We start from the raw sequence: 17,433 nt of genomic DNA on the forward strand, positions 1-17,433 counted from the left end.
CTGGAAACACATACACACACACACACACACACACAGACACACAAACAGCCAGACGAACACACACATCCACACACACACACACACACACACACACAGGAGCTTGTGTCAGATGTGTCGGCTTACAAAGCGCGTCTGATGTTATCCTCCCCTGGAGCACCATGTACCTGTCACAGCGTTCGCATTCAGCTCCAAACAAGAGTCAGAGTGTTGAAACGGCAACAAGCAAAACTAGGTTGACCCCCTGAGGTATATCTAACTGTCTTTCAAGCAGCGCTGTTTCAGGCTGACAGATATAATTTACCATCTGCCTTCTGGAAGTGAATCACAAAAGGCAACAAAAAAAAGTAGACACGTAAGAACTTCACACGACTGAACTTAATACATATTTTGCCTTGGAAAGCCAGCTCCTCTCGCTGGCTCCTTATCCATTGCTAATGTGCTGGCAAATGACGATAACCAAGAGGATAGATGACGGCTGGGTGACCACAAATTAAAGAGATTAGTCCAGTATACTTCCCTGCTACTTTGGAGTCACCCACTCGGAGCCAGATCATTTGAATTTTGAATGCAGAGGTCGTTTATGGGGTGGAAATGAATGTTAATCTCTTGAGGAGCCAAAGGAGTGATAGTACAGAGTTCGGATTTTGGGACAAGAAACACATACGTGCGAAAAATGTTCCTTTCAAGAATTTCCCTAATTTCCTGTCATGATATTTCTGAAAGGTCGTTGATGGATTTGATGTTTTGATCATTGATAAGTATTTGTCCCAATAAGTGCCGTTCCAGATTGAAACAGGCAGAATAAATTAAAAACAACGTGAGAGAATATTAATACTGCAGTTAGTGGGGGTGCTATCATTAAAGTGTGTGTGTGTGTGTGGAGGGGGCTTGTCAAATAAATCTGTTGACAAGTGGCTAGAGTGAGTAAAGAAAGATAAAACCGATTTGAGGAGGGGACTGTGGACAGCGGTGTCGTGCTGATTAGGTTTGCTGAAGTTTTTATCTCCACTCACACACTGACATGGCTCCGACAGCCACCACTAAAGTGACCATCGGGCTTTAGTCTCAGCAAACGTGATGTGACTGAGGTTATAATGATAACCTAAGAGAAGATGACAGATGGAGCAGTTTGGACTGACTGTATATAAAGATGGGCGACATGGCAGCTCCCGAAACGTGAAGACTGTGTCTAATTTGCTCCCCTGGTGGCTGGCTGAAGTATAGGTCATTAATCCTGTCTCCTCCATGATAGTAAATAGAACTTGGAGCAAATTAAAAAGTCAAAATAAATTCTCCATCCCCCCAGTTGCTACTGCACAGGGTCCAGACTCCAAATGTCATCGGCACAAGATGGCAGCGCTCGTATCAGAGATATCTTGGCTTTATTTTTGGACAGTCCATCTCAGGCTTACCAGGAATGCTTTTGAGTTTAGTTCTGGAGAGAGCTTCCATCGGAGCTGACTGTTTGTGCTGTAACACGTAATAAAACTACGGCAACCATAACAGGATATAGATATTGAATAGGCACTAGAATTCTGAATTCTAAGCCTTTAGAAAAAAGGTTTCCTTGACTCATTCAATTCAGGGAACAGTGTGGTCCAAAATATTAATATTTAATGTCTGCTACACCCTAACCTGTTCAGTCAATATTGAAACTCAGTGACTTCACTGAAGAAAACAGACGCAAATCATTTTTGAATGCACTGACTGAGGTAAGCAGAACATATGTTTTAAAAAATTCTGCAGTCCAAATTACTGGTTGTCTTTGAAAAACTAATGAAATAGTTTGTATTGTGGTTCAGAAGTTCTCTATGAAAGTGATATCTTACCTGCGGTAGGTGAAGCTGCAATCCCTCGCTGGGTATGGGTTGCCGGGACGGTGTCTGGTCTAGCTGCATGTTGAAGAGAGCTGACAGGGCGGCTTGCGCTGCCCGGGCTTTAGCCAGCTTCTTGTTGCGCCCTGAGCCTTCAAACGTCTGTGCATCCACTGTTACTGACATCACAAAATTCTTGGCGTGACTCTCCCCGCTCTCTGAGACAAAGTCATATTTGAGGCCTGGTCTGAGCTCATTGAGAATCATGACTGGGTTTTTGCCACTGGAGGGCGAGCTGAACACTGACGGAGGGGGCAATGGAGCCTGGGCAAGGTTGCTGCCAGGTGGTGTGGGCAGTGGATACTCCCCTAGTGAGTTTATGGAGCTGGTACCATTGGAGCCTAGATAGAAGGATTCTTCAGGCGCAGCGGGGGTCTCAAAGCCGTTGAAGAGCATGTCTGGGAAGTCCGCTTGGTCAGATGTAAAGTCTGTGTTCACGGTCAGGGTTCGACCCATGGCCAGGTGGGCCTCAGAAGCATTGGGGAACTGGACGAAGGAACGCAGTGCCTTCTCGGCTGCATTCAGTTTAGCCTTCTTCTTTGTGGGGCCCATGCCCTCAAACATCTGTCCATTGACCTCCACAGTCATTACAAAAACTGGTGCATGGACCGGTCCTGTTTGAGACAGCAGTTTGTACTGGAGACCCGGTTTGATTTCGTTCAGCTGCATCAGCGCATTCTTGGGCAGGACCGGCCCCGGTGTTTTCTTGCGCTTCTTTGCCCGGAACTTTGAGTGTGTGTGCCCATTGTTGCCCTCCTCTAGGGGGCGCTTTCGACTGCTCAGCCCGCTTCCATTAGGCAGCTGTTCAGCCACTCCTTGCCCATCTTTGCAGGACACGTTGTCCAGGTTTCGGTTTTCCTTAACATCGGTGCTGCTTGAACCTGCGGTGCCCAGAAAGAGTAACTTACAACGCCTTCGTTGCAGGATCTTGTAAATGCAAAATTTATAGATTCCTTTATCACTCTTTGGAACTGAACCAATGATTTGTGTTCCTTTATCACAGCAAGAGAAATTGGCTTTTTAATTAAATTGAACATCTTAATCTATAGTCAACTGCCATTACTGCAATTAGTAAAACATCATCAATCGATATATTGTTTTTATAGACATGGTGTCCAACATCTTTGTAATTTTGAAATTAAACTTTTTAAATAGTTTTATAAAAAAATTGCAATAATGTGGGCCCTGTTATTCTCGTGGTCACACTAAAGTGGGAGAATGATGCCGTACTTTTACAGGCTTCACAGTGTAATGGGTCTCAAACATAAATGCACAGCTCAAACCTACACACACTTTCATCATCTATCCACAATTTTTAATCTCTCGAGTGCCTATAAAGAAATTGGGTACATTCGAAGTGTTCAGTTTTCATCTGCGGTTTCTGAAATATACTGTACAGGGGAGAACACATATCACTGAATCCAGTTAGCAAAGTGGATGGAATATTGGCAAAAATTTTCATTTATAACATCCTTCAGCAAAGGCTTGATAGGTTACTCCTTGCGGTACTCAGGAGAAAGAGAGGCCGCAGTGTGCATGAGTGGGATTGTAGGTTGGGTTGAGGGAGTGCAGGGGAGGAGTGCAGGGGAAGGAGCTGAGGACCAGGCAAACAGGAGAACACATCAAAGAGGCAGGAGGAGGAGACTCCACCTACTGCAGGATCCTACAGGCTTGACCGGTGACACGGTGGGAGGTTAAATTGCTGTTTGGCCAGTTTTGAGAAAGAACAAGTGTCAAAAACTCAAAGTGAGGAAAATGTGAAATCGTGAACTGTTTCTAATGAGTTGCCGTTCATAAGACCCTGTGCCTCTGAGATCCCCCCCATGTAGCTTGTCAGAGAGAACAGTGTTTTAAACTGCAATCTGTCCCGACAAGCTGTTACCATCTGCTGACTACAACTGACATGTCTCAAGGCAGAACAAAAACAAACTTGTCCCTACAATCAAGAGCACAGGATGCATCGTTCAATTCAAGAGTTCTGAAAACATGCAATACTTTTGGTGTGTACATGCACAGGGGGTTCCTGCAAATTAAAATAATGACAGGGGAAGGGGGGGGTGCAGTGTAACTGTGCACAACAGTAGCTATAAGAGGAACTAAAGCCAGAATGGTGATAGGTGAAATTTGTAGATTGGACAAGGATGTGATCTCAGCCGACAACCTTCAATCACCACTTATACAGTGTTAACTGGGGGATTTGAGCTGTGCTGGGATATGGTTTTGTTGAAAAGTTAAATAAGGACCTGAAATACAGCTCAAAGTATGAATGATAAAATGCAAAGACCAATTAGCTACAGTAAATTTTGAGATTTTCATTATGTGTCATGGATAAAATTCACAGTCTGCTTCTGTGGAATATAGTGACCAATTAGCCAATCAAAAACAAAGGAGAGGTACATTCATAAAACTCTACCATGCTGCACAAACAGTGAATATAATTGCACAAAGAAATAAAAGTCTAACTTCATTAGTACATTCAGTAATGCATCATCGTAATATTTATTTAATATTATGATGACTGTCTGCTAAGTAACTGATATTCAGCTTCTCAAGAGCCTAAGAATAGATCTGAGGACAAAAGCCTTCGAGCAACAGCCAAGACACCATGCACTGAATCGTGGGGCACACATGCGGTTGTGGTCATTATCATGACAGCATTTGTGTAATCAGCATCCATTAGCAACACAAAGATAGGAAAATTATGTTTGAATCTGTTAGAGCTACAAATCGATGTGTGGGTTGCACGAACCAAATGATACAGACAAAAAAAAAAAAGCTTGAATGGCAACTTTATTTTAAGCGACTTGTCTGTTGGGCTTTTGAGTTGTGAGGATTCATGTGATTAAAGAATTTCACGAGCTGCTAAGGTTGTCACAGCAAAGTTCAAAGTTCTTTAATGTTTTCCTCAGGTCTTCCCTCGGTATTAAAGGAATAAGCTTGTGTGAGTTCGGACTGCGTCTCATCCTCAAGAGTATCTTTTGATTGCCAGTCAAAAATGTTAGTAAGAGGCCGCCTGCATAAGCACTACAAAGACTTTCTTCTGGCAACTCTACTTATTTGACACAACACATAACAACATGCCTCTCCTCAGAGTATAAACACTGAGCGTGACACTACAATGAGAAGTATTCTTTTTAATTGCAGGTTGCGGCGCTGCTGGGGTGAAAGCTTCCTTTGAATGAGTGCTGAAGATTGTTAAGGTGAAGTGAAAACACATTCACTCTCATCTCTTCGCACCTTCTGAGGCTTACACAGCCAGTTCAAACCCAAAATGTCTAATTAAAGTTCAATTTGCTGGAGTTGAGAGGATTTTCCGAGGAGAGAAATGGAGATAGAGGGAATCTAATGTGACCGGAAGCGTCTCAGATGTGATGATTCATTCTCGCCTAAAAAGTTTTGGTTACATCAGCAATGTGTTTTTTGTGTGTATGGACTATTTTGTGTCTTGGGTCAAATCAGGACACATTTCTGCTAAAATTATGCTCATTGAGGGGGCAACTAATATAAGTACGATAAGCAACACAACAAACATAAGAGTGTTTTTCATAAGTACGAGTGAGATTTGTATTCAGCTTGATTAGTTTTACGTTATGTTTCAAATATTCAATAAATTGTGGGCTGGCTGCTCGACTAATGCTTGAGCGGTGTGAGTGTTTACACTGATTACACGTTAGCAAAGGACAGGGCGCACAAGGTAACGCATGCAGGAGTACAACAGGAGGGGAATAAAAGAACAAGCAGACATGTAAAAGTAGAGACGAGGAAGAGAGAAAGAAAAAAAAAAGGAGAGAAGCATGATTTGACTCACTCATATTCTCCTCCTCATCCACATCCATGGCGACAGGTTTGTTCTGACCCGAGAGCAGCCTCGCCCCCGCTGCACCTGGAGATCAGAGGACAGAGGGGTGGACTGCGTAAGTTATACACGTGCACATGAACTCATTCAGGCGACCTTGAAAGGCAACAGCGATGATAAATTTCTTGCTCGATGCCCCTGTACGCACGCAAAAAAGAAACATGCACGCACTCCTCTGTGTAAGTAGCATGTGATGCAGGCATATAAATATTCAGTGAGTGAGAAATATCAAGGTGAGAGAGGAGGCCAGGGCTGACAGGCCTTAATAGCAGGAGCGGTCTATTGTGACTTTAATATCCCTGCGATTAGACCTCATTTCCCATCGCCTGCTGAGAGATATACAGCCAGTGACATGGCCAGGTCCCTCCACCGCCGCACACACCTACCAGCTCGACTTATCCCAAGGTGGAGTGAGCGATTAAGGCCCCATTAGGCAATAACTCTCACACTAACATTGAATGAAATGATTTCCAGCAATCTGAAATGTTTGCTAATGCTGCAAATTACACTGACAGTTAACAATCAACCCTCAGGTTATGTAAAAAAAAAAAAATTCAGGCCTGCATTACATTCAGTCAGCTCTGTTTTGCCTTTTTTTGTCTTGAAACACTGGTGAAATATAAGTTGAATATGTAACTTTGTCCCTTTGGTGTTGAGCTGGTCACCTAACATCAGCTTATCAGGGCTTATCAGGTTTATGGGGACGAGGAGAGGGAACCAAAACAGCTGTAAACCAGCAGCAATGAGCTGAAGGATGCTAAGAAGGGAATTGCACTTTTTCAACGATAATTCTCTGGGGGTTTGAAAATGTGTGAGCACATTGAAGAAGTCAATTGACCAAAAATGTCATTGATCATCTGTTAAAATCATAAACTTGACTTCTGATAATCATGTGAGTCTTGGGGACATACGTTTCATGACCAAATAAAATCTCCTTTGAGAAAAGCGGCGTCTTTGGGAAAGTTACAGCAATGGTTTCACAATAAACCGCTTATTACAGAATCAATAGTTCAATAGTAACTATGCAAGTTTAAACTGCACGACTTCCACCATAAGTCCCCCCCCCCCCAACCACAGCATGATAGAAAATACAGCTCGGAACCGGGCAGACGAGAGCACACTGAAGAAACACACCAACCCAGGAAGTAAGACGAGAGAATGAGAGAGTGAAAGCGGCAAAGAGGGAAAAGACAGAGAGGCACATGACACAAAGAGACAGAGAGAAAGCAGGAGAACGATAGCATTATGATATGGAACAGATTGTGCTGATTCTTCTCTCTCTCTCCACCCGCCTTCCATCAGTGCCCCCATTCCTCAGCCAGACACTTTCTTAAGCTAAACTAAATGGGCTAATTAATCTGGGCTAATGGTGGGTGACAGCAAATATGCTAGCACAATTATCACCCTATTAAAGATTCATATTCCAACCCATAATTGAAGATGAAAAGGTGGGGTGAAGGGAGGCTGGGTGGGAGTAGGTCCAACAAAGTGGAAGATGAGAGTCATTTTTCGCCGGCTGCTGGAGCCAGATGCCCCCAGCTCGCACACACTCATCCAGCAGCTACAACCACCACAACCACACACAAGACCAGTTACAAGTTGTTGCCTCTGCAGTGCTTTATGCAGCAGGACTTTTGTACCATGTATTTAATGGAAGCTGTTACTTTTGGGTTGAGTAAGAGTCATGATCTGTATTAAATAAAACATTATTTTAATGTTTCAAAAACACCAGTCTACGAGAAAAGCAGAACCTCATCATGATGCACTAAGACAGAGAGCTTTACATATTTGTGTATCTCTTCTGTTTTTAAGCTAAATAAATAAAAAAACATATCAAGTTATCTGATACTTAATAAATAAATCACAATTTGCTCATAAAGAAAAACTAAGCATGTGCTTAGAAGGAAGCAACATTTTCTTCTATATGGTCCAGAGACTTGTTTTACTGTAGGTATTTAACACTTGCAAATACAGTCGTTAAAACATCCACAGCTCCTTGGTTAGCAATCACTGATACTGCTACAGCAGATATATGTTTTAGAGATGGTCAACGATTGGGAATAAGAGCATATAAATAGACTTTTAGACTGTGATCCGCATAAAATTGGCAAAGAAATGGATGTAAGGTACATTTGTTGATTTAGCAGCTTGCTTAAGAGAACATTTTCAATTTTGGACATTATAAAATTTGGACCATTGCATGCATGATGATTTTAGACATTGGTAAAGACAAGGCAGGCTTTGGAGCACACACAACTGAAGCCGAGGATTTCAAAGTGAGTCCAAAGAATAAACAGTGAGGGCTGCCGACTATCTCTCTTTCACATGCATAAATGATTCTGCGTCATCAAGTTGTGAGACGGCTTGGTTCCAGGTAATTTTGAGTGGACGCCAAGGGAGGCAGGGAAAAGAGAAAGATGAGAAATGAGATGAAAAACCTCAAATTCAATCTGGCATGGTTAGGGGGACTGAGGGGAAATAAGGTGGTTTTGATTTTTCTCTCATCCCTCGCTTGCGCTGTGACAGAGCGATAGAGCATCTCCACCGTGGAGGGAGCACCAATGGAAAGGTAAAGGTGAGGGAAGAATAGAGACCGAGAGAGATAGAAAACGCAATCCTATTCCAGGTAAAAGAGAATCATTATCTCCTCTAAAACAGAAGGCGATGGAAGGGTCTGCCCTTGGCAGGCTGCGGGGATCAAACCGTCTAAAACAAAGTGCCTATATCGAGGCTACTGTAGGAAGGATTTTCTATCAATATTATTTCAGACCAATTTCAAAAAATAATTGAATAAATAATCTTGCTGGCATGAAGAGTTAACCTTTAATAATAATCATTAAAAAAAAGAAACAAAAATCGGATTAGTAGGAGCCTCTGCAAGTGGAGCTTCACAAGCTCTAAGCAAAGATGTGGAAGGAAACCTGTTATGATAAAGGGCAACAAAGCCCCAAAAATACAATTCATTAACACTGGAGGCAGCGTGAACGGCGTATTTTCTAAGTGCTCCTGTTCCATTCAGCCAAATGCTCAATGCAAACAACAACATGAAGATCTTTACATCATATTTTCAATACATGTTTGGCGATGTGTGGTGCGAGCTGGTGTCAAATGGCGACAGCTTGAAGAAGAACCTCTGCTAACACCATGTTCTCAGTGGTGGCTGTTGCATTTGGTGGGGAAGATCAGTCAATCACTCCAGAATCTTCACGTTCTGTCTAAATGTGATTATTTAGGATGCAACCTGCTTTATTCTAGTCTGTGTAGCACCTCATCTACCTGACCTTTCACTGCAAAGTGTAAGGGACGGCTCTTAAAATACTTGGGACATGGATCAGCCTTTACTAGAAGGGTAGCTTTCACAGAGCATCCCTTAACTCTGAATGACTCTGTGTGCCTCTCTTCACTATCCCATATTCTTTACCCTCTCAGCTCTCAGCCTTTTTATTAGGCAGCCAGTCCGCCTACATTTGTGAAGCCAGTTCCATCTCTGAGATGCTGATGCACCACCATCTGCTACTGTCAATGGCAGCTTTGAATTTTGGCTTTTATATATTAAAATAGCTTTAAACTCCCTCTACATGTTTCCAGATTCGACCACTTTGTATATTTAGATTTTCACTCTGACATGCTCTTATAAACTGCATGTTTCTCAACTGTGGTAGGTTTCCTTCCCCCGATGATATTCTAAATATATTTAGTGGGGCTCACTCGTCCTGACATCTGTCGCACCGGAGCTTATTTTTTTCCCCACACACCTTATTGGTCCCATTATTTTCATCAAGCCTACATTACACTCTCTGTTCCCGTCCTTGCGCATGGTGGCACAACATGGATTGACCCTGGAGGTAAGAGTTTGGTAATCAATCAATCAAATTGTATTTGTATAACCCATATTCACAAATCACAATTTGTCTAATAGGGCTTTAACAAGTATAGATATTCCCAGAACGCTCCTGGAGGGAGATTACAAATTCTTGTTGGTGAGGATGAGACATTCTGGATGGGCAAGGCAAACAAGTGAACCCAAGCCCCAAGCAGTGCTCAGGGAGGAAGTGCCATAGTTGTTCTGATTGTGTTTTTGTGCGGCAATGCTCTGCCATTCTTCTCAGCGGCAAGCCAGATTCTATTTCTCATGGTAATTGAAGGAGTGTGAAGAGCATCATTGAGTCCTCCACCTGATTCCTAGATGGTGTTATATTATCTGCAGTGTGGCTGTAAACTGCATCACTGTCTTACCTAACACGGCTGATTTATTTATTTCATGCAAAAACAAGATCAATGACCACTTCTGTGCAAACCTGTAGAAAATACATTGCATTGTGGTCACACAGAGGCAACAGCTCCATAAGGGGATAGAAGTTGAAGCTGTTGTTATAAGTATTAATGGCAACATGGCAGCTCACCCACAGATGGAATGATGGCTTCTAATTGGTCCCTACAAAAGATGATAGCCTCTGAATGGTCCGACGCCAAACTCGAGTGTACAGTGTCATCTCACGGAAAAGGTTTGATCTTTTCGTGCTATTATACAGACACATGGAAAAAGCACTTTGCCTTTGAAAGCATTTATCTCCTTTGCTTTTTACTTTCGTCTTCAACCTTTCACTCACTCTACGCCGGGTCCTCGGTGGTTGAAAACAAACTTTTAAGAAAAGGCCACAAAGACAGTGCACGTCTGGCGCTGAATCGTAGCCTTTGACAAGCATCAAAAAACAGATTTTCAGAAATGTTTGACTGTTTATAAAAAGTCGCAGCTTTTAAAAGCAGGCGGAGCCATTTAAGTCAACTCAGCGAAGAAGAATAAACTTATATTTCGCCTTCTCTCTTTGAATGGATGAAATGACTTGCCTACTAACTGAAGCAATCCATTCGATGCTTTGTGCGTCCCATAATTTTTCAGTCTGCAGTGTTGGCAGAAAGCATCTTTGGCATCGGCTCATGCTCAGGCCCAGTGAGCCAGCGCATGAGGAAATCTACTGTCACCCAGACCACATTAACAGCATATTAAGAGAGACACACATACACACAAACAAACTTTGAGCAGCCTGACGTAGACAAGCTCGAGAACAACCCCCGCTTAGCTTAGCTGCTGTCACCATCACACAGAGAAGGACAAAAATGCAGCGCTGCACAAATACAGCCAATGTACCGCACATACTTATCTCTGGGATCTGAATGCTTCGACAAATACATCCCTTCATCCAAACAGGCACGTTACAACCCGGAGTAATTCATGATCCTTTGATGCCTGTGTGCTGGAGTATGTATTTTAATAGAACTACCCCCCCCCATTCCCCTTCTTTCTTTTTTTTGTTAAAACATGGCTGAATACTGTATCGCCTGAATGCACAGTAATTGAAGTGTCCAAGCCTAAATAGTTTGCTCTGAGAAAAGCGAAGATAAATGTGTTGCTTTCGCAGGTTTTTATCATAGTCATAATGATATCTGTGGACTGGTTTACAGAAGACAAAAAAGGAAATGCGCTGGTTTTCTGATGGGATTTGTTTCAGTCGTCCCTGAGCAGAAACCTGTGTTGACATCTTTTAAAAGTCAGTACATATATCATGTGGCTGTAAACTTTACAGTGGTTGAAGAAAAAATCTGCTAGATTGCTTAATTATGCTCACAGCCTTTTAGAGTTGTGACCAAACTTTTGACAAACCACACGAGCAACTTACTGTTCAGATATGTTTTATCAAAAAAAAAATACAGAAATTTCCTAATAAAAGAAATGTAAAATGAAGATTTCAAGGAGAAATCCCAGAGGAGAGAAAAGCTTTCTTTTCTCTTTCATGGTCACGATGTTAGTTAAAATAAAAATTGAAAATTGAAAAACCGTGGACAGCTACATCTGACGAGGCACTGACCTTTACAACCCATACTTTGAATAACTGCTATTATGACAAGAGACATATTTTTAATTCATATTCAATCTTCAATTTACGGGACATAATGCAGTCTTTTCACTTTGCTGGAATGGAATGTGCAGAATTTCCAATTCCTTAACTGTGGAGTGTCCCTGAACTGAGCCAGCAATTCATTCAGTGACATCTGGGGCCTGTTTTGTGCTTTAGCCTTAATCATGTACAGTGTATTTGTCTTAATATTGGAGTTTATAATTAATAACAAACTCTTGAAAATAACTACAGCTGTGTAGAATTACGTTATATTGTTAGAAACCATTTTACATACAGCTTATGAATGATCGAGGATTTAACTACGTGCTACTATTGCATTTCACATTAATGCCTGATGTGAGCATGCATGAACTTGCTTGTAGAGTGGTAATTCATGACTTCCATTATTATTATTAATAACTGTTGAAATTCATTGTAAATGGAAGCCTATTACGTGAAATTGCTACAGTGACTAAACCTAATAGACCTCGTAGAGTGTAATTTTAAACTTTTAGAATCAAGGCTGCTGTACAGGATTAAGTAAGCCAATGTATTATTGTGTTAAAAGTGGGAACACAACAGCAGAAGGTGCCAAGTTTCAGTCGTCGGCACATCCACGGCATCAACTCATCCTCGGTCATTTGCAGCAGACGACTTGCATGGCCGACGGTGTGTTTAACTGACCGCCTCGGTCTGACAGGCTCTCTGGGGTGGTACCGTTTGCAGTACAATGCCAGAGCTCGCTGGGTAATGGACCAACGCAGAGGCTCTGCTGGGGGATAAGAAGGAAAAATGGGCATTGCCTCGGCACACCCACTGTCACTTCAGCCCCTACGGCACAGCTGATTCAGAAGTGCTCAGATTCACCGTTGTTGTCTGTGATTTACCTTTCGCAAAAAGTCCTATAGTGCGTATAAAAAGGTGTGTACCATAAGTATAGAAATATTTATGTAGCACCTTTAACAACAAATGATACAAAGTGCGAATGCATCAGTCTTGAGAAAAACCAGAGGAAATATGTCTAAAGTGGAAAGTAAGGACTTCAGGAGTTTGAAGAATTAAAATAATAAATGGAGACAAGAAGAATGACAAGAATTTTTCTTTCAGAACATTCCAAAAAAAGACTAAATACATCTGATCTCAGCGATATTCTTTTTTTTGAAAAACCTTTTAACATTCAGAAGAAAATTCAAGACTAGACTTAGATTTTTTGCCTCATTTTCGACTGTGTGGATTTGTATTTGTTGCAGGGTCTGCAGGAGGTCGTCCTGCAGCTTGAGAACATTCTGACACATCGAGCATCTAATGACTCCCAGCGAGACATATTACTCAGATTCTCACATTCCACTGACAATAACGGTGAGTGTAAAAAATATTTGATCATAAGATGTTCAAACAACTAATCGAACAGCACAAAGGTAACTGTACCACATAAGTCCAAAACCACACCTTTACTAGGAGAAACAATTCACCTGTATACAGGATGTAAAACAACATATAGAGAAGACTTTTGTAGTCCAACCCATTGCCCTAAGTCAATAAGGATCTGACAAGACTCAATTATTATCACTGACTAATTGGTTAAAAAACAAATCGTTTTAAACTATGAGAATTACCATTTGGACTATTTAAATGGAATCAGTTCAATTTGCAGCCTTATTTAATGTTTCTTTTCTTTCCTTTCTCAGAGCCTCAGATTGGATAAGTAGCTTCGCTGAATGCATCGTATGGAAATCACAATATATTTCCCCCAAAATATGAAAAATGTATCTCGGGTAAACTGAGCTGCAGAAGTGTATGTGCAAAGAACAGAAAATCTGTCTTTTTTATTATATTCTAGACTTTAATATCTGACAGTGGGGTGTTTATCACCACGGGGCTCTGGAGGTGGAAGTGGGGAGAGGTGGAGGAAGCAGGGGCAGAGAGTATCAATATGAATTTTTTATATGATGGGTTTTATTGGAGATTGCAGAGTCAAGGTTCATTGTGGAGTGAGAGGAAGGAGAGAGGTTGAGACGTAAAGGTTAGCGATAATGGTGTCCTTGCATAAGAAGAAGACACACCAACACATTTGTTTGCAGCACACAACACACTTTTCCCTATATGCACAAAAACAAAATTGGAGAATCTCAAATGAACCATTGTGTGTGAAGGTGAAAACTCCCTTTAACCCCACACACACCAGTGTCACACCCTTATTTCTCCCTAATACACACACACACATACACAAACACACACATATATATACAGTCAAGACTCGTTCTCGACTCGTTTTCTTTGTTATCCTGCAAAAACACACACACACACATACTCACTCTTTAGGCTTCAGGTGTGGTCATAAATCATCAGAGTGAGTGGCTGCGTTTTCCCCAAGCTCCCTTAGAGCCGGGGAGAGGGAGGTGTGTGTTTGTCTGTGTGTGTGTGTGTGTGTGTGTGTGGTGGCAGGTGGGTGGTTGGCGGGTTACATAGGTTGGTAGGCCAGAGAGGAGGTTGCAGCTAAATGGCTGCCCTCACTTCCTGTGTCCATCAAAGTCAGAACAAGCCACAGCTCAGACTGTGGGTGCGACACACTGCCGACACCAGTGACAGCACCAGCCTGCATAAACACTTTTAAATGGACATACATGCACAAACTCAACAAGCACACACACACAGAACATTTTCCTCAAATTGCATTCTCTAGATTGGATTTTTGTTTTATAGTTTTGAGGTTGATTGGACAAATTAGAAATGAGGAAACACTATATAAAATAATTCAGATATTATTTAATTTTGATGTAGTTTTGTGCACAAACTGTGGAGTCTTCCTTTCAAATCAATCACAGGAGCTCTCCCCTTCACATAAGCTGCTTTCCGACATCCACTGAACAGATCCTCTGGACATTCTTAGCAGGGGCAGTGAGTGTGAACACCAACGTCCGACTGAGAGCCTCTGGACTCACTGCAGACTTTCTGTGGCCAGTCCCCTTGTAAAGTATCTGCAGAGTATCTGAAGGAGCCAACGTGAGAACACAGCAGGGGATCCTCTGACTCACCGCGGGCAAGTGGGTGTGATGATGACGTTCTTAACACGCACAGAGATGTCAACAGAGCTTCTGGTGATGAGGGTCGACCGTGGTGTCTATGTGGTTTAAACAAAAACACCTGATCTCCACCGCAGCACTTCTCTACTGCTTCGGCCTCCTGCACAAATCACCAATAATACTATTCAGTTATTTATTGTTATTTTTTGCTTGCTGTTGGAGTTTTTTTTTTTTTTACTGTGATTCATGTTAAATAGAATGTTTAAATGAATTTGACAATTTCTCTTTTTAAGTTAGGGTTCTGTATAAAAAAATATGAATTCATGATTTCCCATGAATAATATGGATTATTTTTGTAAAATTTCTCAGTTTCTTCCTTTCGTTTTCTTTTAAAAACTGTTTAAATATAGAATTAAGAAATTACAACTCAACTTATATTGCAATATTGTTATATATTAGCAATGTTTTTTAATATTATTCAGTCCTATCATACAAAAGCATTTGAGGACCAAATATTCTGTTCATAACCCTCTGTATTTATCAACAATGTGAGATGTGAGTACTTAATATTCCTCCCTCACCTCTTATCTCAAAGCACACATGTATTTGCAGTGAACCGCAACACGATGAGGTTGATGTTCAGGCAGGTACCAACAACCTCCAAGGAAACTGGAGGTAAACATCTGCTCGTGAAGCCCTTATATGGTGTGTTAGCTTGAGAGGTGTTAAAATGACGGCCAGAAAGATAAGATATCTGTGAGGTCTGGCATGAACATGTGAGGGGGAAATATTTGAAAGTTAGTCAGGTAAATCATAATTTAAATCAGGTGAATTGTCCTTAAATCTAAAAATGTACTCAGAGTTTTCAGAACAACAATGGAGAAAAATGCTAGAAGTTATTTTGTAAGGTTTTTGTTTTTCTTTGATTCAGACCTGAGCCTTGACATTTTCATTCCCGGTTCTGATATTGAGGTCATATTAGTGCATTTCATGGCCTTTCAGGTAGAGCAGAGAGAATCTAATAACAGCAACTTATTTATTAGAGCTGGGTTTACTCTGGATCTCCTGGTTGTGTGAGGATACTGACTGACTGAGCCCAGCTCACAGTTGGTTTTTATATTGACTCCAAAGTTCCTGTGTTGACAATTTAATTTTTATGTAACTAAATGCATTGTACCTGCATTTGCTCCAACATGTTACATGTATATAGACATAAATTAAGTCTAGCTTTTTTCTTATTAGAGCAGGTGATTACAAGGTTTTACATGACGACCTGGTGCCTTAATTTAAAATCGCAGCAAACAATTGTTTCCATCGCTCGAACAAACAACCTCAAAATCTAAGCTTTGTCAAGCAAAAGGTATAATTGCATTATGGGTTGCAATTTGAAGAAAAATGTTGGCATAAAAAAGGAGTTTTCTTTGATCTATTGCAATCATTTTGTCACTTACTGTGAAATAAATATATACACCGTGAGTCTATAATTGAATATGAGCACACTGCCTAATTGGTTGAAAGGCTTATGCAGCCTGTTAAATAGCTACATCCATGAAAAACGGCAAAGAATAGTTGGCTTTAATTGCAAAGAACTCTTTGTGTTGATGTCAATTTATAAAATTACAACTTAGATTCTTGTAATTTAAATAATTTGGAATATTGTGAAGCCCGAATTGTTCCCTCGAGGTACTATCGCCAGCCACCAAAATAAAGAGAGTTGAGAAATGACAAATGGCAAAGTAAACAATCACAACTGAGTATTTAACAGAGCACTGTGATTAACAAACAATCACAAACAACAACAGCTGTTAAAAAGCGCCTCTTCAAAACTATAAGAATGTTTCTTCGCTCCACTGCCGATGGGAAAAAAACAATTTACTGTCCAGAAGGGAAAAGTTGGAAAAATAACAAAAACAGAGGGGATAAAGAGGGAAGAAACAGACTAAAAGCTGAAACGAAGAATCGAAGATGAGGGGGGGGGAGATGACAGGGAAAAAACGAGGGAGCAAGGACAGGGAAAGAAACTGGACAGAGACAAATGGCCACGGGAAATGGCCAGTGCAGGAGAGCCCGCCTATGAGACAACCCTCTCAGCAGCCCTAACTCTGACTGATAGGCCCACCGGGCAGCGCGGCCACTCCAATCCATTCCACTGCTGTCTGATTTCTCCCTTATTCTCAAAAAAAATATATATAAAATCACATTTCAAGCCCTATTAAGCCCACCTGACTTACCAGAATGAGTATTAGAACAATGTTGAGTTACCGCTTGTAATAGTAGTTTATAGTTGTTATAGCTTGTAGTTAAATATGAAATGTTTCATCATGTCACTACTATAAATTTCGCTGCTGGGCGAAACAGTTTTTTCTCCCCATGTGTAGCTTGGTGTCGATATGTGGGAGACATATTACAGGCAACAAGGACTTCTTGCTTTTATGGGCAAACTCTTATTTTCTTTGGCTTAGTTAGAAGTTGTACTTTTCGTTATGAGTCATATTCACTGCATCTCTTCTTTCCACTCTACTGGATTCACTCACTATTTTGATTTATATTCTTCAGGTTAGGCTTTTATCCAACTCAGAAGCTTCCTCTGTGGCTGGAGAAGATAAAATATGAGTGCTGAAACTTATAAATGTTCACTCCTTCCCTTATATCTTGATGTATGCAGTTGATAATCCTGCGTGTGACAAGGCGGTCCGGATAATTCTAAATACTGTATTCATGTTGGTTATAGCTACTAGGATGCAGTAATTGCCCTTTAAACGACAAACATTGAGTCTATGTGT

At 41.2% G+C, this 17,433-nt stretch overlaps 1 protein-coding gene across 1 annotated transcript in view; it reads right to left on the minus strand.

Annotated features, from left to right (window-relative positions):
* adarb1b (adenosine deaminase RNA specific B1b) overlaps positions 1-17,433 on the minus strand; it is a 104,702-nt gene that overhangs the window by 12,275 nt on the left and 74,994 nt on the right. Inside the window, exons 4-5 of the mRNA XM_062402813.1 lie at positions 5,683-5,757; positions 1,830-2,755 (exon numbers count right to left, since the gene is read on the minus strand). Coding sequence (XP_062258797.1) covers positions 1,830-2,755; positions 5,683-5,710 — 954 coding nt within the window. The 5' untranslated portion in view covers positions 5,711-5,757. The remainder of the gene's footprint in view (positions 1-1,829; positions 2,756-5,682; positions 5,758-17,433) is intronic.

The sequence above is a fragment of the Platichthys flesus genome, chromosome 13 (genome assembly GCF_949316205.1).
Source record: "Platichthys flesus chromosome 13, fPlaFle2.1, whole genome shotgun sequence".
NCBI lineage: Eukaryota > Metazoa > Chordata > Actinopteri > Pleuronectiformes > Pleuronectidae > Platichthys > Platichthys flesus.